At 36.9% G+C, this 27,501-nt stretch overlaps 1 protein-coding gene across 3 annotated transcripts; it reads left to right on the top strand.

Moving 5' to 3' along the window:
• Positions 1-176: 176 nt before the first annotated feature.
• Positions 177-25,648, top strand: zdhhc14 (zDHHC palmitoyltransferase 14). Of its 3 annotated transcripts, XR_014200416.1 has the most exons (10): positions 177-440; positions 8,003-8,163; positions 11,388-11,546; positions 11,654-11,791; positions 15,118-15,166; positions 17,269-17,371; positions 18,689-18,798; positions 20,523-20,625; positions 22,854-23,767; positions 23,807-25,648. XR_014200416.1 is itself a non-coding variant. In XM_082148491.1 (9 exons), the coding sequence occupies exons 1-9, from the start codon at positions 187-189 to the stop codon at positions 23,268-23,270; spliced, it is 1,494 nt and encodes a 497-aa protein (XP_082004617.1). In that variant the 5' UTR covers positions 177-186; the 3' UTR covers positions 23,271-25,648. The 3 variants fall into 3 exon arrangements, 2 of the variants coding, with proteins under 2 accessions (XP_082004617.1, XP_082004618.1); XM_082148491.1 differs by having other exon boundaries at positions 22,854-25,648; XM_082148492.1 differs by having other exon boundaries at positions 22,899-25,648.
• The last annotated feature ends 1,853 nt before the right edge of the window (positions 25,649-27,501 follow it).

Raw genomic sequence — 27,501 nt, forward strand, 5'->3', positions numbered from 1 at the left:
GAAAATGGTTCCTTGATTCCAGTCCCACGCTTTTCCTTGACTGGGTTGTCTAGGCTAATGCTTCCTCCATCAGATCAGAGATGTTTCTTAAAGACCCAGCTGTCTCGTTAGTTCCTTGAGGACATTTCAATTACTGATTCACTTGTGTTGTTTTAAAGTTTTGTTTTATTACTGGTGTGTAGCTAAATGACAGGCAACATGCATCTTGGGGTTGAGGAGCCCATCCGTGAGTGCCAGTACAACCAGATCTGCACACACAACTCCTCACCAATGGACACCCCACACACCAAGAAGAGGAAGAGCAAAAGGAAATGGCAGGTTTTTCCTGGTCGAAATAGGTTTTACTGCAACGGGCGGATCATGATGGCCAAGCAGACCGGGGTCTTCTACCTTACCATGGTTCTCATTTTGGTGACCAGTGGCCTCTTCTTTGCCTTTGAGTAAGTACTTTGACCCACTGGAGTTCTCATATCTTTTCTCTTCCCCAGACGCTACCAAAATGTTTGTAGGCCACGTACACTCTTAAAAATAAAGGTTTGTTATTGGCATGTATAGTTTCATAAGGAACCTTAAAGGGATAGTTCACCCAAAAATGAAAATTCTGTCATTATTTACTCACCCTCATGTCGTCCCAAACCCTTAAGACTTTCGTTCATCATCTGAATACAAATGAAAATCTTTTTTGATGAAATCTAAGAGCTTTCTGTCCCTCCATTAACAGATATGTACATTGCATACTACATTCACATATAAACATTGATCAGTGAACATAAACAGAACCGAACCTGCTTGACGCGTGAGAACAAACCTCTTGCTGAAGCTCAAACGTGCTGCGTAACACGAGAATGAATGCTCGAGCTTCTGTTTACCACAACTGATGTGTGAGTTGATGAATGTTTTATGTGAATAAAAGCCTAAATTCAGTCTGCTCATCATATAAAGCGATTGAGTCTCTTCAGAAAATTTGGACTAAACCACTCGATTCATATGGATTCGTTTTACAACTTTTTGACGTGTCAAAGTGGTAGTTGTGACTGTCATGGAGGGACAGAAAGCTCTCAGATTTCATCAAAAAGATCTTCATTGGTGTTCCAAAGATGAACAAAAGTCTTATGGGTTTGGAACGACATGAGGGTGAGTATTAATGAACTGTATATCATTTTGGGGTGAACTATCTCTTTAAACATCCATATAACCTTTTTAATGCACACAATGTTCAGAGAAATGTTCTTCAAATTAAGTTCTTCACACTAAGAAAAATTGTTAAAAACATGAAAGATTCTTTAATGGCCTTTTTGAATCTTCCATAGGGTTCTTTGAAGGACCTCAGCGCAGTACGTAAATACCATGGTATATGAATATGGAAATCACTCAGTATTTGAGTTTGAGGTGATCATTATGATTTTCGTCGATTAAGTCCAAAAATAGGCTGTGCTTTCAAAACGTGTAGACTTCCACATTCATGGAAGTAGACTTTATGTAAACAGATCAGTAGTATAGCCTAGTCCCTTCTGTTGTATTTTTCTCCATTACTCTTGATGAAGTGAGTTCTGGGCTTCATTTATTCCTGGGCATTTCAGCAGAATTGTATGTGGTCTGTTATTCTGAAGTGCAGCTCCACTCAAGCCAGTGCAGTAATTCACACATTTACAAGAGGAAAATATAGTGTAATTAAATTACTTCAGTCCACGTAACTTCCAAACACACTGCAGGCTGTGAGGAACTCCTTGTATGAAGCTTAACCAACCTAGAGTAGAAACTATTGACGTATGACATTTGGATTCCTGACATTTTATGAAGATTTTTAGACAAGAGAGCCTTTTCCTCAGAGTATTTGGGGGAGTTTGCAGTTAAAAACCTATATCAGGTGGTATGAAAATGCAATTTTTTTCCTGCACACTCGAAGCATGTTTGCCTGTAACCCTCGGACGGGTGTTAAAGACTCTCTCAGTGGGATCCTGTGGATGAGAGATGTGTGGAGCAGAGATTTTCCAGTCCCATCCCCCACCTCTCCAAGCCCATACATTCCATACCACAACTTCCAAAACACAGACGTGGTGCGGTCCTGTTTCCATGGCAACGGTTTCCCTTTTCCCGATCTTTGTGTGCTTTTGGAGCAGCCCCGTGTCTCCTAGGAAACAACAGGACGGCCCAGCCCACGGTTGTATGTTCTGTGCTTTAGGGTTAGTCCTGTCATGCTTTTTTGAAACGATTATAAAGTCATTACAGATGTTTTTGTGAGCCATTTAACCCAGTTAGCTGAAGCTACAGATGAAAATGTTGGTGAAAGGCAGTTGCATTGGTCTGTTGCGCAGTTCAAAGCAAGCCGTTTACTCGTAAATCATTTTAAGCAGTTAATAATGGTTAGGTTGTGTCATGGGCAGGAATAAAAACAGGAAATAGTATTCAGTCAGACTTGTTGACAACGGACAGGATGGATCAGTGTAGGGCAAGCAGTAAAAATAACTAAAATTAAAGCAATATTCAGTTTAAAACCACCAGTTACGATCTATTAACACTAGCGTCCTTGACATTTTTACCACAGGAAATAACTTTGTGGGGCAAGACATTCCAGAGTGTTTAAGAACAGAAATGTGCAGCTTGTATTTTTGTTAAAACACACATTAATTCTTCAGTACAGAAATGTATTTGAACTACTTTTTTTGCCAGATGAAAGTCTGGTTATGTGCTACCAACAATACTTTTGACTGGGCACAGTTTGCCCAGTCAATACTCTAAACTGTACTTTCATGTTTACCAGCTTAACTTTGTAATGAAGTTTGATATGTAACTTGTAGAGCTTTGCATGGCTAAGCGATTTTATCAAACTAGCCTTATATGTGAACACATACAACTACAGTTCAGTGTTTTGAAAGAAAATTTGGTGACACTTTACAATAAGGTCTCATTAGTTAACATTAGTTAATGTATTAACTAACATGAACTAACCATGAGCAATACATTTGTTTCAGCATTTATTAATCTTTGTTAATGTTAGTAAAAAAAAAAAAACTACGTTAGAATGATTTCTGTAGGATCATGTGAAAATGAAAACTATAAAATATTACAGTCTAAATTTATGGTAACACTTTACAATTAGGTTTCATTAGTTAACTTTAACATGAACTAAGAATGAACAATACTTCTACAGCATTTATTTCTTTGTTAATATTAGTTTCAGCATTTACATTATTAAAATCAAAAGTTGATTTTGAACTAAGAATGAACAATACTTCTACAGCATTTATTAATCTTTGTTAATATTAATTTCAGCATTTACTACATTATTGAAATCAAAAGTTGTATTTGTTAACATTAGTTAATACACTGTGAAGTAACACGAGCAAACAATGAACAGCTAGATTTTTATTGATTAACATTTACAAATATTAATAAATACTGTAACAAATGTATTGTTCATGTTAGGCAATGCATTAACTAATGTTAACAAATGAGACCTTGTTGTAAAGTGTTGCCTAATTTACTAAATGAAACAAGTTCATTTTACTCAAGTACTACTGAAAACAAGTAGCCTACATTGTACTTGTAGAAGAAAGTTAAATCAGTAACTGATCAAATTAAGCATAACTCAAACTGAATAAGTTACAGATTTAATTTTCCATGCTTTGGACTGGAGATTTAATGCCTAGTCCCAGACTAAAATGCATGTTTGAGCTGTTTTAACTAAAGGGGTCCTATTATGCTTTTTCACTTTTTCAACTTTAGTTAGTGTGTAATGTTGCTGTTTGAGCATTAAAAAGATCTGCAAGGTTACAAAGCTAAATTCCTCTCAAAAGGAAGATATTTTATTTAACAGAATCCACTTTTCAAGAACTACAATGAACGGCTCATTTGGACTACAATGTGATTTTTCTGGATCTTATGAAGTCACAATGTTACTCGTTTAAATAATCCCCGACCAAGGTGCAGAAAGAAGGAACGAGGCCTGGTTGAGCTGCATTGGAAGACAGTGTTGTCGTTATGTCAAAGAGACACTACTTTTTTTCCCCCCACAAAGTTTCCTAAACTCATTTGTTTGACCTTCCTAATGCTGACGAATTTAGAGTGGTTAATTTATTTGAAACACTGCTCCTGAACATTAAAACCCAAATGTTTATCTTTGTGCTGCAAATTTTATGGAGAACAGTTTGTTTTCATTTTTGTAAGGCTGTTCACCGCTCCTTAGGAAAATGAACCATGGTTTTGTGTTCGATTACTGTTTGTATAACCATAGTTTTCCAACAAATATCACGATTAAATGGTGGATAATATCATATTTATAATGTATAATAAAATTACAAAAAAACATACCACTCTGAAACGTCCTGTGAAATCCGTGCTTGCTAAGTCTGTGCTTGAAATCCGTTCTGCACTATCCTCTTGTTTGTTAACATTGTCAGGGTCTGAATCGGGTTTGAAATAGTTTGCAATTGATGCCATCATTAATATTTACGCTAGTGAAGAACTCGCAGTTATGGAGGGGCGGGACATTTCCCAAACACGTGCTACGCGGTGCCAATCACAACACATTTATTTCATACTCAGTATACTACAAATCCATTAACGTATTTACTGACATATCGCTTGAGACTTGCTGATATAAATATTATAATTAGTCTTTATTTGGAGTATTTCTTTTTTGCACAGAGCACATTTCTTAATATTAAGCCTAAAATGTGTTTTAATATCACTATCAGTAAGAATAGTTGTAAACCAGTGATGTTCAGTTTACGTCTAGTTTGCTCTTTGTCTCTGTTTCTTGCCTGCCTGATTTCTCATTAGTCTCCTTGGTTACTCATTGATTAGTCATTCTGTTCAACTGTTTCCTAATTAGTGCCCTTTGTTTGTTCCATGTATAAGCCCTTTAAGTCTAAGTTTAGTTGTCCGCTATGGTCATTGTGAAGGTGATTGTTCTGTTCTTGTCCTGCGTTCTTAGTTGGTGGATTATAATAAAGACCACCAAGCAACCACCAAGTGACAATAGTATAATCTCTATATAATATCAGTCTTTAAATGCAAGATATGTAAAGTGTACCTAAAATATACTTGCAATATTTCTATTTTAGCATAATCAAGTACTTAAGTATATCTTTAGTTGGACCTCATCACTATTTCGGGATAACTAAGTGCAAGTACAAAATTAGTAGATCCAATTTAGCACATTTTAAATGTATCAGTTTAGTATACCAACAGTACAACTGCAGGGTATTTATATTAAGTACATAAATATGTAAATGTATTTGTGGTAGTCTTGGCATAAAATAATTGCATTTCAAACACATTTTGGTATATTTATTTTTCAAAAGGTTTGTCTGTGGTAATCATTAGGGGTGCAACGGATCAAAAAACTCACGGTTCGGATCGTTTCTCGGATCAGAGTCACGGATCGGATCATTTTTCGGATCAGCAAAATTTTATTTTATTTTTTTATTAACACTTTTAAATTGTTAAATTAAAATATATAAAATCAACTTAAAGTGCACAAGGCATAATATCTTCTTTTTAACATAATTAATGAAAAACAACTTAAAGTGCAACATAAAAAGGCATCTCCTTCCTTTAAACATGGACCAATGCTTTATGTGTTTCCACTGTCATATAGGGCTGTCAAAATTGCTCAAAAATTACGTTCGAATATTCCCTCTAAAAAACACATATTCGAATTATTCGAACATCTGGTTGCGCATTTTGTCAATGACGCGCATTAGGCCTATGTCAATAACAGGACAAATTAATACAAAGAGACAAAACTACTTGTGTAGTTCATTTAAGTTTAAACATATTTGACAACGTATTACCTTGCTCGCTCGCACTCGCAGGCACTCTTTCTCTCTCTCTCTCGCCGTCACCCATGCTGCGTTCACACCAAACGCGAATAGAGCGTCTGGCGCGAGTGATTTCAATGTGAAGTCAATGTAAAGACGCGTTTACGCACGTCTGGAGGTTTTGAGGCGCGAATGAGGCGTCACGCTCTCTGCGGTTCATAACGCTTGCCATGACCACGCTGTGTGTGGACTGAACATGCGCACAACTTTTTTTTCATCAATCAATCCGCGGATCACGTGAGTGCCGAACCGAAGATATTGATCCGAACGGATCACGGATCGATGATGATCCGTTGCACCACTAGTAATCATCACAAATACTCGAAGATTCCTTTAAAGGAAAATTCTCTAATAATTTTTCTCTTGATAAATGGGCCGATGAAAATACACATGAAAAAACATAGACTGCAGTAGTTTTTCTATTTTTAGTATTGACTCCAAATTCAGCACAACAGCACTGTTTCTATAGTCTAGACTTTAGACTTTTGAGTTCAGCAACTTTAATCTCCATGTAGAAAGTGTAACTTGATAATGGACTTCAACTCTTGCCACAGTGCAAGTCCTTGTGTGTTGAGATGTAGTGACCCTGTACAACCTTTCTGTCCGTCACAACAACCTCAGAACTGCTCCTTTGAGACAAGTAATCTTCAGAGCTGTAAAGCTGACAGTGACTTCTAGAATCAGTGGTAAACACAATATGGCGTTCTTAAAGGGTCCCTTAGGGGATTGCTATTTTAACATGCTAGTCGATAGCATCTGACCAATTTGGCTAATTCAGTTGCGATGCCTAGTTGTGCTTAGCCAATTTAGCAGCCATCAGATTGCAGTGCAAGTCATTTAAAATGTTTGTGTCCTGGAGTCTGAATACCATTATATATTATGGCAGGCAATTTTTTGGGCATTGTACCACAGACCATTTGCTAATGCTTTGAAACAGATGGTGGTACATTTCATTTAACTTCTAAGTGTACAAAGAAGCTAGATTGGATTTATTTTTTGTCACAAAGAACACATTAGATTCAGGTTATTCTCATTTAGATTATTCATTGATGAGGTTCAGATTTTATTTGAACAGTCCTGTGTTCTGATTCTTGTCTATTATTTATGATAAAACAGGATGTCTATGCTTATTATAGTCAACTGCATTCCAGCAGTGCTTAAATACAAAATAAATACAAAAAAGTAAAACACCTTTTTACCGCATAACTGCACAGCACCCCTGCACAACTATAAAAAAAATTGTAGGCATCAGGAACTATATTTCTAGAGGAAACATAAAATGACTAAATAAAATAAGATAGATTGGCAATAAATCAGCCCATATTTGGCTCCAGAATATACTAATATCCCTATAAAATAATAATGCACAATTTGTGTGTCAAATATATATATATTTTTTTTACATTTTCATAAAATATTCTGTAATACAAAAAAAAAAAAGTTCAATATCAGAAGTCTATAACAGAAGAAATAACAGTCTCGACTGCTTTAATAAATTGCATTAGTCTATGGGTATGTTTGCACGACAACGATGTGCTTAAAACTGAGAAGTTTTTCCTTTGAGTTTTCCGCGTACAGTCCATCGTCAAAACGATGTTCACACAGATCCGCGGAAACGGTTAAAAACGCTGTATTCTGCTGCCAGGCCATTAGATGGCGATGAAACACTATAGACTGAACACGTAATACGCATGTGCATGACGTCATCGTCTTCAGAGATTTGCGTTTTTGTTGTTTACACGGAGACCGTTTGCAAAAACTTGCACGTTTGTAATGTAAATGAACGGCCAAAACTTTGAAAACGTTGTCGTGTAAACGGCACCGTTTTTTGAACCAGTCTTTATTTTTGCAGTGCTGTTTTGTTGACGCTAATGCCTACCAACATAACTATATTCACAATTAATCACGTTATTACACAACTTAAGTATTAATTACATTGTAATAACACAGTTATAATGTTATTAGATACAGTCAACCTACTAAGTGGTTTTGCATTTTGCTATAGCCAAAAAACAGGACCTTGACACTTTTGCACGGTCATGAGCATACGGGCGGTCTGTAACTTTGGGGTTTAATTGCTGTGGCCCCTTCATATCTCATGTATTTACTACTGGTGGGATTTACTAGCAACACCGCATAAAAAAACTCACAGCCAGTTTTTCCATTCCCTCTTCCAGCTGCCCATTCCTGGCATCAAACCTGACTCCTGCCATCCCGGCCATCGGAGGAGTGCTGTTCGTGTTTGTGATGGGGATGCTCCTGCGGGCGAGCTTCAGCGACCCGGGCGTCCTGCCCCGGGCCACACCGGAGGAGGCGGCAGACATCGAGAGGCAGATAGGTGCGAGGAAAGACAAGATCATCACTCTTCCTCTGTCTTTCCTGGTTCTGTTCTTTTCACACTGAGCTGAGTTTGCAGATGCCGGTTGCAGGTCTGAGGGAATGCTCTCGGTTAAAGGAGACAGAAGACATTTGATGTTATTCTCTTTTCTCATTTAATATGAATAATGCATGCTGCTCGCTCTCAGGTTTGCTGTCAGCACACTCAGAGTAATATGAAATCTGCTGAAATATTCATCCCTAGCAAAGATTCATGCTCCCTTAAAGTATTTGTTCATGTTATTCAGTCTGATAGTTTAATCAGTCACGAGTTAATGGTGGTTCATAAGTTGCTTTGGGTAAAGGGCCAGAAAGGACCGCACTGGAAGATTGAACATTAATTTCTTACTGTATTCAGAATTGTACATGGAATCACTGCAGGCCAAGCCATTTTTATGCCATAACATAAATTACTGGATTGATTTAATTCGCTTGCATATGAATCGCTGGTTATAATTGAATGCAGTCACTGCTATAATGAGTTATCTGGTCTTTCGTTGAGACCCCAGTGGTGAGGAACTGAAATCACTGGGCTGAGCCAGGAAGTGCACTTTAGCTCAGGTTTGTTATCTCGGGATATTGAGTTATGTGTCCATGCTGTTCGTATGAATAATACAGTAGGAAGTAAACACTGCTGTGAGCCCCGGTGGCGCTGTGTGCTGCTCAGAAGATGCATAGCGTGTTGAGGGTCACATAAGATGTGACGCCATTAAAGCAATAGTTTGCTCAAAGATGACATTTCAGTCACAATCTTCTCACCCCTTTAAAATCCAAGCGATTCTTCTTCTTCTATGGAACACAAATGGGAAGTTTTGAAGAATGTCCGTCGAGCTGCGAAATGATAATAAAAGCTCCATAAAAGTAGTGCAGGATTCTGAAGTCATGTGATAGCTTTGTGTGAGGGAGAGACTGACTGAAAATGAAGTTATTAGCTGCTTCTTCTTCTTCCACTGAAGCTCTGAAATGGACTAGCTGACACCACTGATGACATATGTGTCTATCTTGTGACCAAACATCATTGACATTGATTTTAATGTTTTGAAAAGAAGTCTCCTATGAGCTGCATTTATTTAATCAAGTATCAAGTAAAAACAGTAAGACTGTGAAAAATGATTACCATTTAAAATAACTGATTTCTATTAATACATGTTAAAATGTAATTTATTCCTGTGATCAAAGCTGAATTTTCAGCATCAGTACTCCAGTCTTCATTGTCACTTCAGAATCATTTTGTGCTCAAGAAACGGTTGTGCTTCTTAAAGTCCCCCTGTAGTCAATAATTTTATCCCTTAAAACTCATGTTTGATCACCAAAATTACATATAAACGTTTTTCCTTGAAAAAAAAAAAACTTCATGCCTTAAAATAGCTTGAATGCAACTCCCTTGCCTCATTTAGTATACGCGGTTCTATGAATATGCAAATGAGCCCCGCCTCCACTCACTCACACCAGTCGTTGACGATCACACGTTGACCTGATTGGTTACAAGGTAGTTTGTGATGTCACAAACACCAGCGATTTCAAACTGCGTTTTTGAGACTGTCTTTGGTTCACTGCAGATTTAAGGAGAAAATACTCAGCAATGGTGCTGACTTATGAATTTACACATGGTTTGTCTTAAAGCAGATTAATAACACCACATAGACACATAAACAACATTAAAAGCTTGATATTAACCACAGGGGGACTTTAATATTTTTGTGAAAACAAATTTTTTTACAGGATTGATCAGGACAACATTTAATAATAATCAGTTACATGTATATAGCGCTTTTCTTGGTACTCAAAGCGCTTTACATATGGAAGGAGGAATCTCCTCACTTTTTCATTTATTTGAAATGAATTTCTTTTGTAATAAGGTAAAAGTCTTTACTTTTTGTAATTTTTGATCAATTAAAGAATCCCTGCTTAACACAAAACGAGTATTAATGTTTTCCAAAAAAAAAAAAAAAAAAACTTTTACGGCAGTGTATATGATTTGAGGGCTTAAGTGCTGAGAAACATTTTCAGTGAATAACGGTTTCAATCTCAGACATTTTCTCTCACAAAGCTATCATTTGGCTTAAGCGCTATTTTCTTCTGGAAACAAACTTTGTTGCATTATTTTTCCTGTTATCTCTGTAAAGCTGCTTTGAAACAATCTGTATTGTAAAAAGCGCTATATAAATAAATGTGACTTGGCTTAACACTCAATGTAAGTTGTTTAACTTATATAATATAAATTATAATTTTGATCATTTAGTTTAACATTAATGGTGTTTGTACATTAATGTACATTAGTGTGTGTGTGATATTAGCACCTTTCACTTTCATATAAAGGTTTTGAATAAAGGGTAAAAAAAAAAAAAAAAAAAAGATCTTAATTTTAGGATGACTAATTGCTCAGATTCAGCATCTGTGACATGCGGTCGATTACCATAGGCATCAGGCAATAATTTAGATTTTTGATAACGCCCTTCATTTTGTAAATATATGAATGTACAGTAATGCCTGCATGTAGGGATTCACCGATAGGAATAATGGCCGATACCGATAATTTTTTTTACATTTAAAAGCCGATAACCGATATATTGCCCGATAAATCTAAATCCAAATTTTTTAATAATTTTTGAGCGCCTGATCACAAAGACAAAAGTCTCACCATTAAAAGCCATGACCCAAGCACACAATTATAACGTTCTCATTATAATTGAATGTAGCCTATATGACAGAAGTGATTCTAATCATATTTCAAGCAATTCAACAAAAAAAAAAATATCTTTGATATATCGGCCAAATTTTTATATCGGGCTGATAACGATAACATAAAAAATTTACATATATCGGCCGATACCGATATGCTGACCGATATATCGTGCATCTCTACTTGCATGTTGGACATCTATGGTGCAAGACAAAATGACCAATGGATAAAACATTTTTTTTTTTTAAACACAATTTGGAAAGTACAGCCACTAGTCATTATACAAAAGATTGCATAAGCATTACACATATTTACAATAAATAATGTGATTTAGATAATTCATGCTCCAAAACACCTTGTCCCATAGACTTAGTAGTGGTGACCAACAGCATGACACAGAAGTTGAGTTCTTTCCTTTATACTGACACACCATAGAGGACTTCCTCATCTTTTCTGCCAGAATGGATCTCTGAATGGGTCTCGGGTCTGTTCTGGTTTCACAGATGCGACCAACGGCCCGAGCGGCCCAGGCTACAGACCGCCCCCCCGAACCAGAGAGGTGCTCATCAACGGTCAGACAGTCAAGCTCAAATACTGTTTCACCTGCAAGATCTTCCGCCCGCCGCGGGCCTCACACTGCAGCCTGTGTGACAACTGCGTGGGTAAGCGTGCGTGTGTGTGTGTGTATGTACTGTATGTGTCTGCAAATATCTTTATATAATAGTCAGCATCATGTAAAGAAGTGCTAACATTGTGCGTTTCTCCTCAGAGAGATTCGATCACCACTGCCCGTGGGTGGGCAACTGTGTGGGGAGGAGGAACTATCGCTTCTTCTACCTGTTCATCCTCTCACTCTCCTTCCTCACTCTCTTCATCTTCGCCTTTGTCATCACGCACGTAATACTGAGTAAGAGTGCCGACCGCCTACTTCCTTATATAACTTCAGCCTTCAGAGCCAGAACACATGACCGATCTTATCTTACCTTATTCATTTAGCAGTGTTCAGCAGAACAAACCCGTGACTTAGCAGGCGCTTCATATGCAGTTGGAAATATAAGTGTGTAACTTTTTCTGCTTACTTGCGCAGAGCGATATAGCAAATCTCAAGAACTTAGTTTGTAGACTTATAGTAGTGGTATAATTAGTTATAGATTAATTATGTGGTGATATTGAGAATTATGAAGTCTGTGAGGTTGTGTTCAATTTATAACAATTTTGTGTAGTGACAAGCCTAATTACTTTTCAGTGATAGTAGATGGTTATGCAAATAAATGACAGGGTTAAAACATTTTTATTGTATCGCAGAAACAAGTTTAGTTTTTTCCTCGCGATTAAGCAGAATGAACCCTGCAAATTTTTTTTAGTGTGCTCTAATTTTTTACCTCATTGGAATGGTACGAAACTTGGTAAAGGTTTTGGCACTTGCTATGGTAACAAAAAATAAATAAATAAGTCATGGGCATGATTCGAACAGGTTAAATGGTCCTGTAAAAAATAGTCACACTTGACAAAATGACCGTATTGGAAATGAATGAGAGACGAATTTTAACAAGTGATAACTCTTGGTACTGCAGACAAACAAAATCTTACTGAAAGCTCATTTTTTTTAGATATCCAGCCCAAATTTGGAACACAACTTGTTTAGATTTATGGCTTTGATTTTCTTCAAGTTTTAGAGTAAAATATGATTTAGAAAATATATATTTCATATAAAAATTGAAAATAGTTTTTTTGTGCATTTTTCAGACTAATACACATAAAATTCTGTTACTCTTTTTGTTCACTTTTTTTCACTTCAGCAATAATCTGCCAAGTGTCGTCTTTGAAAAGGGATCAAACTTTTACGACAAGATTTTCAAGATTTACGACAGTTTAAGTTGGAAATGTTATTTTCAGGTCAATGCTCAAAAAGTGAATAAATGGATTATAAATATAGAGTAAATATAATTTAGTATAAAAAAATCCCCTAAAAAATTAATAAAAAACAAAACTAAAATATAGTACATTCATTTCATTGACCAAAAAAAAAAATACAAATTGGTCATTTTTGACCGACACGTGAATAAAGTGCACCAGAGGGTTAAATGATTAAATATGTTGATTATTTCCCGGGAAGTTGGGGGCATAAAACTTGAGAGTGCAGAGGCGTTGAATACCAGTCATATTCAAAACATTTCAGAATTTTATTTTTGGTGAATTATTTGCACCAAAATGCCTGTAGTACTGGTGCTTCATCACTGTAATATATATGCCTATCGATCGGCTCTGATCTGGGCTGTTGACTGGCGGGAGGAAAGCGTGAGTCTGCTGACAGTGCAGTTTCTTCCCTGGGTGAAGTGATGGAGAGACTGTAAGCCTGAGCTCAGCGCTGTTTACTGCACACAACTGATCAATCAGGCCGTGAGGGCAGGGACACCGGAGTGACAAATGGCTCCTGTAAGATGTTTATTGGACAGGGCGCACTCAGTGCTGCTTTATTTACCAACGAAATCTCTCCTCAGATGCCCTCTGGAAACCATTAGCATTAAACACAGTGACTGACTTTGAAGCGGTCCAGAAAGTGATTGCATTGGGAGTGTCAGGACAGTGGCGTAGGGATTGTTTTAGTCTCTCTGGTGCACCAGTGATGACATTAAATTGGGATATCACCGTACTGTGAAATTAGAGTGATACTGAAGGATTTTCATATACTTACAGATACTCATATTACATATCCATATACTGTGGTTCTCCAAGGTAGTTCAGAAAACATGGTATTATTATGTAGGGTACAATGGGGCTAAAGGCACACCCTAAGAAAAATTTGCTTTTCACTATTCCCATAGCGTATGATTGCAGGGAAAAAATACGCTTTTATTAAACATTGATTGAGCAACAGATTTAGAAGAAGACGTGGTGTTTTGTTTAAAAATCTTATGAATGTATGAGATGGCAAGGTTGGCCTTTTACCCCACATACTTTGTAAAACCAGCACGGGGTAAAAGGCACACAGTATTTACACAAATACTTAGATTATTAAAAACATTATTTTAGCTAAGTTAATACTTGTTCAGAACAATCACTTTAGCAGAGTTTGTACTATTTTCGGTTTATTTTGATAAATAAAAGAATTCATTTTTGTTCAATAAATTCTGTTTACTTTACTCATTAAATTGTTCATTTTAAAAATACAGAAAAAAAGAAAAGATTCTGAAATCATTGAATGAGATTCCATAATATTTCATAAAGCTTTATAGTTAAAACAAATAAATATGATGTTTTATTATATGACATGATTAATATCATCAAAAGCCAAAAGGCACAGTTAATTAATTGTATTCGATAAGAATTTAAACTATAATACAATTTCATTTAATTATAAATAACATACAATTGTCCAAAAACCTTACATTCAGTTCACACTTAAGTATAATCTATTAAAGTATATTATTTTCATAATAAGTACTCTTAACTCTTTCCCCGCCAGCGTAAAAAAAAAAAAAAGAAAAGTTGCTAGCCAGCACCAGCATTTGATCATTTTCACAAAAATTACAAAAAAACTAACAAAAAAAAGTTTTATTCTATCTTCATGCATTCCTTTTATATCAATACTCGAATGTTGGAAAGTTTCCTAAAAAAGCTAATTTTGAGCAAAAAGCTGAGAAAATCTCGTTTTTGTCGAAGACTACATCCAGATCGGATTCAGAACGATGATCAAAAAACACAGATGGAGTAGATTGAGTCTATCAACACCCCAAAGCTTCACAGTCCTATAGCTCGTCTGGGTCCACATTTCAGTAACATTAGGCAGTTTTGATTTATATGCTATTTAATGTTGATGATCCTGTTATTTTACATATGCATATGCTATCACTTGTTTCTGCTGCTGCTTCGCATGTTTTGATCAGGAGATTCTGTACTTTTTTCAGAAGATGTGTAATAGCACCCCCTACAGCGTACAGTATAACAATGAAAACGCGGAAATTTCCGTCAATGTCGGGGAAAGAGTTAAAAGAGGGGACAAGGAATGCTTTGCCACATTGCTTTAATTAGCGATAATTGCTAATGTGGCATGTAGGTATTCCACAAAACTGTAGGATTTAGTGTGTCTGCAGACGTCTGGAAGACAGCAGCTGGATAATTTCTTATTGCAGTGACTCTGCTCTCAATATGCCGCCTGCTTTTTCATTCGAGACGTGTTTCATGTTCCTGTGACAGCTTTTCTTTGTTACATAACCAGTGCTTTTCCTGCAGGATCCAACAGGACTGGCTTTCTTAGTGCTCTCAAAGACAGCCCTGCTAGATATCCTTTCACTAAAGTGTGTGCGTTCGTGTGTGTGTGTGTGTGTGTGTGTGTGTGGGAAGAGGCTGTGCAATAGGAGTCTATTTCTGGTTTTCACACCTCTAGAACACAATTGCAGAAAAGCAGCCCACACTGACTTTCTCCACATCTTCATTGCTATGCGTCTGCACCTCTCTCTTTTCAATGGAAAGAAATGTGTTATTAAATACGGTCAGTGGGAAGTCTTTTCATATCTGCGATTAGCTTGAGAAGGAAAACTGCGAAACCGAAGAGAACAGTGATTTGAATTAGCGAGGGGACATGGTCTCGCTGTCGTCTTCATTAGCGAGACCTGCTTCCTGCTCACGGTCAATTATTAGCTGGTCATGCATCATTTACTGCTTCATGATAGACTCACTCATAAGCAAGAATGTCAACACATGCTAGTGCTAGCAAAAACAACCATTGCAGGGTACAACTGCTAATTGTTATCTTAAGTAGCCTATTTTTGTCTATTTTTCCAGTAAAATATCTAAATGTAGTTTAACTAGATTTAGTTGTTAAGTAAATAATTATTTTCAGGAATATATTCTGAGTTTCTTTTTCCCTTGTTTTAAGCATATACATTTTGTGAGATTTATGCTTCAAGCAAAATAATCTAAGTATTTTTTTGCTAATCAATTTAATTGTTTTCTTGAGAAAGCTAAAATACTGAAATGCTAGTTAAGCTTTTCTTCTACTCAGACTTCTTGCTCGTCCTAGAGCTTTCATGCTAAAACTACCAAAGTCGGGTGAGACCTTTAGACTTCTCTGACTTGCCTTACTATATCTTTTCTAACTGATCCGACTTTGGGAATTCCCATATCAGACTTCCGAACAATCCCAAATTCCCATTGACTTTTATTGAGGGGGTCAAAACTTTTACAATAACTCTAAAGGCCTGTTCACACCAATGATGATAACTATAAAGATAAAGATATAGTTTTAAAAATCGTTCTCAATATTAAAGAAAAGTAGAGTCCACACCAGAGCTATAATGATAACGCCACAGAGAAACAATATAGTTGGAATCACTTTCATCAGTTTTTAATCCAGCTGATGAACGATAAAAACATTGACAGCCAATCAGAATCCATCCTGCTGTAACGAGCTCGAGCATTTAAAGTGACAGAAAAGCACACGCCTAGAATAAACAAAACGATATCATCCGCTAGAGTGGATGCAAATATAGTTATATATAGCTTTATAGTTATCGTTCTTGGTGTGAATGGGCCTTTATAGAGTATTTAAGCTGTCTGTCTCTAGCAAAGCTTAAAAACTAGCCTAAGAAAACATACTAAAACATGCTAGTCATGTGTTAAAACATGTAAGCAAACATGTTAAAACATTAGCAATGTAGTAATTCATGCTCGCAACATGTTAAAACATGCAAGGAACATGATAGCAACATACTAATATTTGCTAGCAAAGTGTTAAATCATGTTAGAAACATGTTAGCCAGGTGCTTATTCATGCTAGTTACATGTTCAACTTGTTTCTTGTTCAGCTTGTTTCTTCAATAAATGTTTCTTGAGCATTGAAGTCTCTGAAGGATCGTGTGACACTGAAGACTGGAGTAATGATGCTGAAAGTTCAGCTTTGTATCACAGGAATAAATTGCATTATAAAATATACTGAAATAGAAAACAGTTGTCTAATATTTTACTGTTTTACTGTCTTTTTGATCCAATAAATGCAGCCTTGGTGAGCATAAGAACATTTATATTTCAGAAACATTAAAAATCTTACCGACCCCAAACTTTTGAATGCTGGTGTATATTAAGCTCATCACAGATGCGCCTTATTGCGGAAAGCAGGTGCTTAACATAACTTTTTTTTCTATAAAACTTTTGTGTACATATACTGCTGCTGATCAATAGAAATTCATCAAATGACAAAGAAAAGAGCTTATACCCGGGCATCTATCCAGAAGTGCAGTGGTTGAATGATGCTATACAGACCCAGTATATCCAGCATACTTGAGGCCTTTAATGCGAGTCCATTTCTGAAGCTGTCAGTCAGTGTTTATAATCAGTGGTTGTTGTAATGCATGTGTAGATTTGTGTTTTCCTTGACGGCTGTACTGTTCTGGAAGTGGTGGTGTGCTTTTTCTCCGTCTGGTCCATCGTGGGACTGTCAGGTTTCCATACCTACCTGATCAGCTCCAATCAGACCACCAACGAAGATGTGAGTACCTCTCTTTATGCTTTATCTCCAGTATTCATTAATGAAATAAACATGTCGCTGTGATAGTCCATTTCATAACAATACACCCAAAACTGCATTGATCATAATGACCTGACAGTAGACAAAACCAGTCATACAAACAGGATCCAAAATTAACACCTGCCAAGCCTGCAAAAGTGTATTGGGCAGTCATGGCCTAATGGTTAGAGAGTCACACTGGTAACCCAAAGGTCGCGGATTCGATTCTCAACACCGGCAGGAAATGACTGAGGTGTCCTTGAACCAATCGCGGTTAAAATTTACTACAATAGATTTTTTATAAAAAAAATAAAAAATAAACTAAAATATATATATATATATATGGAAAAACAATTATTTTCAACCCTCATTCTCTGTCTGAAATGATCTTTTTTAAGAGGTGGCTTCTTTAAGACTGGTCAGTAAACGGCCACTGTTATGATTGGCTAACGTCATTGCATAGGAAACAGTATCAACGCCCACTCGCTATCGCACGCGAGTAAATGTTTTAAAAACATTATCCATATAAAACTGTAATTTACAGACAAAGCATTATGAAATCATTTGATTATGGTTTGTGATGCAGCTGCTGTCCGATCCAATACAGTCGGCTGCTTCATCTTTCAACACATTTTTGAAAGTTTATTTGCAAACTCTTCATTACACTGTGCCTCTCTGTATAATATCAGTCTTTAAATGAAAGATATTTAAAGTGTACCTAAAATATACTTGCAATATTTTCATTTTAACACAATCAAATATACTTATATCAAGTATATCTTAAGTTGTTCCAATTTAGCAGACTTTAAGTATAGCAGTTTAGTATACCAAAACTGCAATTGCAGGGTATTTATATTAAGTACATAAATATGTAAATGTATTTGTAGTAGACTTAGCATAAAGTAAATGTATTTCAAATACATTTTAGTATATTTATTTTTCACTAGGGAAATATTTATGTCCTGTACATTTTCTCACTTACCCACCGGCAGGTTAATTTTGGACCCTGAATATAAAGTTTATTTAAATCTGTCCCTCTGGATATAAACCCAGATCAAACGAGACACTGGGAAAGTTAAAGGGAAGACAATTAATGAGCACTTCAAAAGACTTGGTTTTGAAGATCAGTGGGTATTTCTCACCGTAGCAAAAGATCCTCCTTTCCATCCTCACCCCGGTTCATCCCTGAGTTCATTAAGGCTGCCTGTCGTCTCTCTCAGTGTCTCGCTGTCTGCTCTGATGTTGGCAGCTTGTCCCTCTCAGCTACTGTAGTTCTCAACGGTCACATCACTGTTTCAGATCAAAGGTTCATGGTCATCCAAACGAGGCAAAGGCAACTACAACCCCTACAGCTACGGAAACTTCATCACCAACTGCTGCGCTGCACTGTGCGGACCTCTACCGCCAAGGTGAATACATCAACTAGGCTATTTTATAGTATACTGTTTACTTCATACTGCACAGCATATACTGTACACAGTTTTTTTTTTTTTTTTTTGACAGTATGCAGTGACCAACTTTTCTAAAAGTAGTATGCTATGTAGTGCCACTACACTAACAGTGCCCTTCCACTTTTTCAATTGTTAATTCTGGAAGTATATTTTTCATTAATTCTATGATAGGGATTTTTTTTAAAAGCCTGGTGCGCATGCTTGGTAAAAATGAACGATGCGCACCAGAAAACATTGAGGGAAGCGCTTTTGAGTACCAGCATTTTTGGGGACACGGACACGTTTACTTGCCGGAGTAGGATTTTTCTCCATCTCTGGGAAGATAGCAATCATGATTAGGGCAGCACGATAGAGCGTTTTAGAACGTTTTAGCAGTTAGCAGAACGTTTTAGCATCGATCGCGATGTGCGTATCCGCAAAATAGTCACATCGCAGGATGTCATGCACGTATAGGGATCTTAGTTGATCAGTTTCGGTTCGGAACGCATGTTTACCCATCATAGAGTTAAAGTTTATCATTTGCATGTGTTTTTAAAGTCCTGTCAGTTTAAACTTTAAGTGCAAGAACAGGACTGGAACTCGCGCGCTGTTTTGTATGTGCACACAGAGCCACGCAGACAGCACATGAATGCTAAATTCTGGCCTCTTTTGCTTCTTTTGAGCTTGAACCTTGGCTTGAACAGACACGTGCACACAAAATTAAGTCAAAATGCCTGTCTTGGCCTAGTATCCTCATAAACACAGTCGGTTATGTGCTGTAAACAATTGAGAAAGAAAACCGGATGCATATCATTGGATCTGTGCATTTGTCATAAAATGATAGCAGCTTAATATAACTGCAGCTGTTTGTTAATCCAATGTTAATCAAACAACAAAAGAGAAAGAGAAAATCACTTGTATAGCTTTAACACAGATAAATTGTATTAATTACATTAATTATATTTAATTTATACAGTGAAGACTATAGTCTTTTACATTTGGTTCAGAGTGCTTGACACGCAAGAACCAGTGAGGTTAAACAGCTCAATTCCAACACAATCTAATGGAAGTTCATAACTACTTTAGGTACTAGTGAATTGGTGGGTAATTTGTACAATCTCATTTGTACGTTCTTATCCGATCTGCTACGTTGTTCTTTCTACATCCCTACAAAGCTTTGTGTTCTTTACATCATTCATATCTCTGTATCAGAGAATTTAATTGCCAGTCGACAGAAAAACTCATTTCAAATAAGAGAGTCATCAACTTCCTTAGAAAATCATTATGCAGGCAAGATATCAGTCATGCGATTCCTGCTGATCTTGTAAAAAGATTGGTGAACTCAGCAGGTTTCTCACTCATTCATTTAAATATGAGAGGTAAAAACCAATCAGCATTCCCGCTCCAGGAAATGCGAATATCTTAGATAACCGAGAAACGTTCCTGAATGGGTTCAGATGGTGCGTGAGGAGGCCTGCTGACGTCGAAACCTGCTCACTCACCCACAGTTCTGCACGCCATTAATGAGTTTCTCATGAAGTGGGCACAGCATCACTGGCTGCCATCTGCTCTGTGTGTGTGGGCATGTTGAGTTGGAGGAGGACTCCACACACACACACGCAGATTCTCTTCTCTCCGCCTCCTTTACCCACGTTCCCTGACTCACAGTTGGAATGTATCATCCACTTCCTTTCTCTTTGCAGTTTGATTGACAGAAGAGGTTTTGTACAACCAGACACCCCGCAGCCCGCGGCCCAGACAAACGGCACTGGCGCCTGCCCCCCCAATCAGGTCCAGAGTCACATGGTAGGCCGGCCGTACTCTGACCTGTGTGTGTGTGTGTGTGTGTGTGTGTGTGTGTGCACGCGTGTGCGTCCAGTCTGTTGTACTTCATATATTCCAAATTTTAATATACTGAGTTTACATAATATATATATATATATATTTAGGGGTGTAACGATACACGTATTCGTATTGAACCGTTCGGTACGAGGCTTTCGGTTCGGTACGCATTTTCAAACCGAACGGTTCGTTCCATTTTTTCCTGCCGACCAAAATTTCGTTATTTCAAATGTAGGCGCGTGGCAAGCGCGCTCATAATGTAAGAGACGCCGATCGTAATCATGCGACACTGTTACTACACAGCGCTAATAAGAGATCCAGTAAAGAAAGCATTTGAATTCGCCACAGAAATAATAACATCGCTGCGAGATCTAGTGAGAAACATTCACATTTCTCCGTTATTAACGGATCAAACAGCGCTGACGTGGAAACCAGGAAGAAACATTGTGCTATGAATGAACAGTGTCCACAGATCAGCAACATTCACCATGGATTTACTGTAGTAACACTAACTGCAACCATGGAAGTTTGGCAGGAATAGTAGGCTATAATGCCTTCAAGTAACATTACGTCGGTTTAATTTTGACATTATGAAATAAATGTTTTAATTTAAAAATGCTAAATACAAGCATTTTCATTAGTGGTCTCAGATTTATGGACCCAACTGGTTTGCTCAACCCAAACTGTGTATTCGGACATGAATCTCTCATGAAATCAAAGTTTATTTGGCACAGGTTTACGCCAGATGCCCTCCCTGATGTAACCCTCCCGGACAGGTTGCACTAGTTGCGCAACCTCAGTGGTTGGGAGACTTGAATCTGCTCAACATAACGCACTGATCATGAAACACCCGTGTTTTTGGCACAGAGGTGATCAGTGACGTAATTCTCTGATCCATTTATACATGCATTGACAGCAGCATTAATGTGATTTGGAGACAGTGTGGGCTGGTGTGAACAGATCAGCGCTTATGAATACTGATGGCTCACTGTCTGGATTCAGTTTCATCAGCCATATCAAATCAGCCACTGATTTGATGGCAATTATTCAATCCCTTGAGGGATCCAGTGTTTGCGTCGTGTAAGCTTTCAATTTTAGGTTTGAAAATTTATTTTTATAGCATAAATCTGTGTGACATTTTCAAAAATAATACTTGTATCTATGGAAAGATTCATCCATCATCTGTAGAGAAGATTAGGTGGGTGTATCTCACAAAAATGGATCCTGGTCACATTTCACCTTAATCAATGAAGAAAATAAAGCCTATTTTATGGACTTTTATGGACCTTTTTTCCCCACTGTGGCTTTACATGACAGTTAGACACACACACACACACACACACTATTCAAAAGTTTTGGGGTATTTAAAATTCTAATAAATTCTGTTCTTTCGAACTTTCTATTCATTGAAGGATCCTGATTTTTGATCATAATGTTATTTAATCATATTGATAGGTTTTTTTTTTTGGTGAGCATAAGAAACTTCAAAAACAAGCACCAAAACACACAAAAAAATCTTGATAGAATTTCCATGCTTCATTTTCATGAAAAAAAAAAAAACCTTGTCTTTAATGGTCCAAAAATAGGCTTTTTCCATTAAGAAAAATATTATGTCTGTCTTCTTACTTTTGATTGAGGTGAAATATGACCTCAACATGTTCTTATTCTCCCAGATATTACTAACTTAACTTCTATATTCTTTTTCTGTCTTTCTTTCTACTTTTGGTCAGCACACTCTCTAACCTTTTAAATCTTGACCTTCTAATAATTATTTTGTTGTAACTAGTCTTATCTGACCCAGGGCTCCAAAACAACAAAATACCTATATAAAAAAATACAAATGGTATTTTTGCACACATACATTCGTTACTAAGTAGAGGGTATCCAAAATACACAATGCCAAAATGGACTGGTTGCTTGACTGGTTGACCATGAACAAAATGACACCAGCATCTAAAACACAACATATGCTAAACAGGGAAGTCTTTATGAAACTCTATCATCTGCCAGGTGAAACCATAGTAATCACACACCTCTTCTCAACAATATGCACAATTTGAGGTACCATTCATATACATAACAGTTTGGAACCCTGTGACTTGTTTTTCTGTAAAAAAAAAATTATTCTTTGTTGGGTCTGACTTCCTCCTGGCTTTCCCTTTTCTCTCTCTGTCCTTCATCCTTCCTCCTAGTGTGCTCAAGACCAGTGCATTCAGAGTACCAAATTCGTTTTGCAGGCCGCCACCAACCCGCTGCTCCACAGTCAGCCCATCATTCTGGGCGGCGGCCCGACCCTGCAGGCCAAGAGCTCTCTGGGCGGCCCGTGCTCCACTCTGACCCCCTCTCAGCCCTCGCTGCCCTCCTCTATCCCTGGCCTCAGCTGTGGAGGAGAGCTGTTGGCCCTGCGGGACTCTGAGATCCACTGTCACCATCACCTACACCATCAACATTTCATCAGCCCGGAGGAGACGCCCTCCCCACCCGCAGCTCTGCCCTGCGCCACCCATCTGGGTCACCATGTTCACCCGGCACAGCTCTTCAACCCGGTCAGCCAGGACTCACTTCATGAAGACTCAGTGCGGGGTTTGGTGAAGCTGAGTTCAGTGTGAGCTGTTTTTAATGCCGTCCTGCTGAACTGGACCACAAGCCATACGGTACTTCACACACGAACAACAGCTTCTACTGGACGTTTCTGATACTTTAATGGAGGCAGGCCGCCCCGAACAACTTCCTGAGTTACAAGTGAGGACCAAAGCTAGTCTTCCAGCTGTATTATTACTCAACTGAGCTGTTTTTTTTGTTTGTTTTTTTGTAATGGAAGCTTATTTCCGCCACAGAATAAAAATATAAAAAAAGGTAATTGCAACTTTCTCACAATTCAGACTTTTTTGAATTGCGAGATGTAAACTCAAAATTCGGAAAAAAATTCAGCTTTGCGAGATGTAATCTCAGAATTCCAAGAATTTTTTTTTTTAATTGGGAGATGGAAACTCAGAATTTCAAGGAAAAAGTAAGAATTGCGATATGTAAACTCAGAATTCCAAGAAAAAAGTTTGAATTGCGAGATGTAAACTCAGAATTCCAAGAAAAACGTCTGAATTGAGATGTAAACTCAGAATTCCAAGAAAAACGTCTGAATTGCGAGATGTAAACTCAGAATTCAGAGGAAAAAGTCTGATGTGCGAGATGTAAACTTAGAATTCCAAAAGTCTGAACTGCAAGATATAAACAGAATTCTGAGGGGAAAAAATCTGAATTGCGAGATTTAAACTCAGAATTCCGAGAAAAGTCTGAATTGCGAGATGTAAACTCATAATTCCAAGAAAGTCTAAATTGAGAGATGTAAACTCAGAATTCCGAGAAAAGTCTGAATTGCGAGATGTAAACTCGTAATTCTGAGGGAAAAAAAAATCTGAACTGCGAGATGTAAACTCAGAATTCAGAGAAAAGTCTGAATTGAGAGATGTAAACTCATAATTCCAAGAAAAAAGTCTGAACTGCCAGATGTAAACTCAGAATTCCAAAGAAAGTCTGAATTACGAGATGTAAACTCAGAATTCCGAGAAAGTCAGAATTGAGAGATGTAAACAGAATTCTGAGGGGAAAAAAGTGTGAATTGCGAGATGTAAACTCAGAATTCCGAGAAAAAAAGTCTGAACTGCGAGATGTAAACTCAGAATTCCGAGGAAAAAAGTCTGAACTGCGTGATGTAAACTCAGAATTCTGTGAAAAAAAGTCTGAATTGCGAGATGTAAACTCAGAATTCGAGAAAAAATCTAAATTGCGTGATGTAAACTTAGAATTCCGAGAAAAGTCTAAATTGAGAGATGTAAACTCCTAATTCCAAGAAAAAAAGTCTGAGAATTCCGAGAAAAGTCTAAATTGAGAGGTGTGAACTCATAAAAAAAGTCATAATTATGAGAAAGTCACGATAACCTTATTTATATTCAGTGGCAGAAATAAGCTTCCATGTTTTTTTCAATAGCAGCCACCCTTAAGTGGCTGCTATTGACATAACCTTTTTCAAGTATTTTTCCCATTCATTTCTCCATTAAGATTTAAATAAATAAATAAGCCTTAAACCAAACCAACCAGCTCTGACATGAATCATTACAAATTTAGATTTGAAGAAAAAATGGAAAGGTACAAGAGAGCATGAAGCATAGTGAACAACACAATAAAAAAATAAACTACGGTATAATATAAAACAACACCTTTTAAGCTCAATGCAAAATATTCTGACTCTGTTGTAATTCACAATGCTGCATTGCAGTGACCGATCGTTGCTGAGCTCTTTTGCAGTGATTTACGTTTCCATAGTAACAATGACTCCTCTGGTTGGTTTCTTTCTATTCAAGATTACAGTGTAGTGGGATTCGGCTATTAAAAATATCTTTTAAAAAGACATTGAAATCACAGACTAATGGCTCCTACAGCAGCATGTCTTGACATTTGAAAGGCTCTTAAAAGGTTTTTGTGCTATTAGGGTTAGAATTCACTTCCTCTATGGAGAAAATAAATGGGAGTTTTACTTTTGGAAGCTGATTGTTGTGTTCTTGAGGTGTCAGTCAGCCCATAAGCGGGATCATTTCGTGATCAGTTCATTTGTGGTCAAGTATTCCCTGAACTGGTGAGACGACAGAGAATCAGTTCGGTTTTCGTCTGTTTGTACAGCCTGTGATTCAGACTCACACAAACCCATCTGTCCCAAAGTCTGACACGTTTGGTCATACAGTGATAGAGACAGACAAACTTTAATGCGACGTCACTGCCTTTATCTCTCTCGGGGGTTCTGTCGACAATATTAGTGGTATTATCTATGATAATTATGCTTTGGTTATATATTTGGTTATATATTGCATCACATTTAAACCAGGTGTCACCACAATATGGTCATGTGATTATGTGCCAAAATGCAGTTTACTGGTTTTCAGCTACAAAAGTGGATTATTGTGGATGTTAATAAATTCACAACTTTTTTCAAAAAGAGCTCTGATTGGTCTTTATTTACTTGTGCTTTGTGCAATCTTTACTGATTGTTATTAAGTAAATGTAAAATTGAAGATTTCAATATGAAAACTTACTGGACTGAAGCATTTTAGGTTTACTTGATTATCCGTACATCGTTTAAATGTTGTATAATGTTAAATGTGAGTATCAAATATCAGGCTTTTGAGGAACATTTATTTGTACATTTCTCAGTTATCATTGTATTGTTTAAACATTGTGTTTAAAAATCATAAAACTAAGCTTTTTCAATTTCATCTTACCAAGACATAGAGTAACAACTGATATTAAATGTATTTTAAGTTGTCTGCTATAAAGAACTCGTTGATTTTATATTGCGAGCTATCAGAATTTTGTCGGATATACTTTTGGCCAAATAAATATCAGCAAATGCACCAAATTGCATATTTTGCTTTTGAATAAAATTGAGGTGAAAAATCTAACTATATCATACTGTATGATCCATAAATAAAAGCCTGATGTATCAAATATGATACTCAAAAAAAAAAAAACTATTTATATATATATAGGTTGTGTAATTTGCGTAAGAATACAATTACCCTGCTTCATTATTTGACATATTTAGTTAATATATTTTGATAATAGTTTATTATTTTGTTTATTTCCTGGAAAGGCCTTATATGGGCAATGATATACCTGATACATAGGTCTTTTATTCATAATACAATGAATATAACATTTGTATGAAGTGTTAAAGTATTCACCCAGTATAAGTGTTTTGCTGGAGAGTGTTGCTGAGTTATATGTGTGTGCAGAAGAGGCTGTATAGAGTTAAATTTAAAGTCCCCCTGTGGTGAAAATCAACCTTTTAATGTTGTTTATATGTCTATGTGGTGTGTTTGATGTGCTTTAAGACAAATCATGTACAAATAGTATTTTCTCCTTAAAACTGCAGTGAACCAAAGCTGGTGTTTCTGACGTCACAAACTACCTTGTAACCAATCAGTTCAATGAGTGATCGTCAACGAGTGGATCTCTGAGCTGGTGTGGGTGAGTGGAGGCGGGGCTAGTTTGCATATTCATAGAACCGCGCATACTAAATGAGGCAAGGGTGTAGAGTTACATTCAAGCTATTTTAAGGCATGAAGAATTTTTTTTCAATTTTTATTTAATTTAATTTTGGTGATCAAAGAATACGTTTTAAAGGGATAGGGAACTCTCAGTTTCATTTATTGACTACAGGGGGACTTTAAGGTCAAAAGGGATTAGTCCGCTCTACATATGACTTGTCTGTGCTCAAAGCAGAGAAGAAAACGTATATTACAGCAACTTCATAACTATTATGTGTTAAGTATGTTGCTATGGATGAAAAGTGACCCAGACAAGAGGAGAGAACGCATAAAATAGGCCTTTTTAAAGGGGGTGCCGGTGTTGCCAGTCTGAATGACCTCAGTTGGGGAGGTCACTAATTTATCCTTACATATCAGTGACGATGACAGTGACAACAGATGCTGCTTCATGACCAACCTGAAGAGATTCTCCAGCACCAGAACCATCGCTGATATTGCCTCGATTGAAAAACGTAAATGTAAATTGATCAGTTGACTTAACTAAATAATTTTAAAGCAACGGGTTTCCTCACTTTTAAGTAAATAAACCATGCGTAATTAAATTTAAGTTATGTGGAATTGTCAAGTTGACATAACTTAATGTATTCAATTACGCATGAAGTATATTTAAAAATATTTAAAACATGAGATTTTTCTGATTCTTATTTCATGTCAGGCTTTACAGGGTTAATGCTTTCTACTGAGATTTCTAAATCCAAATGGATTGAAAAAAACATCACAAAACACAACTGTAACTACCAGA

This window comes from Leuciscus leuciscus (genome assembly GCF_965113295.1).
Source record: "Leuciscus leuciscus genome assembly, chromosome: 19".
Classification (NCBI taxonomy): Eukaryota; Metazoa; Chordata; class Actinopteri; order Cypriniformes; family Leuciscidae; genus Leuciscus; species Leuciscus leuciscus.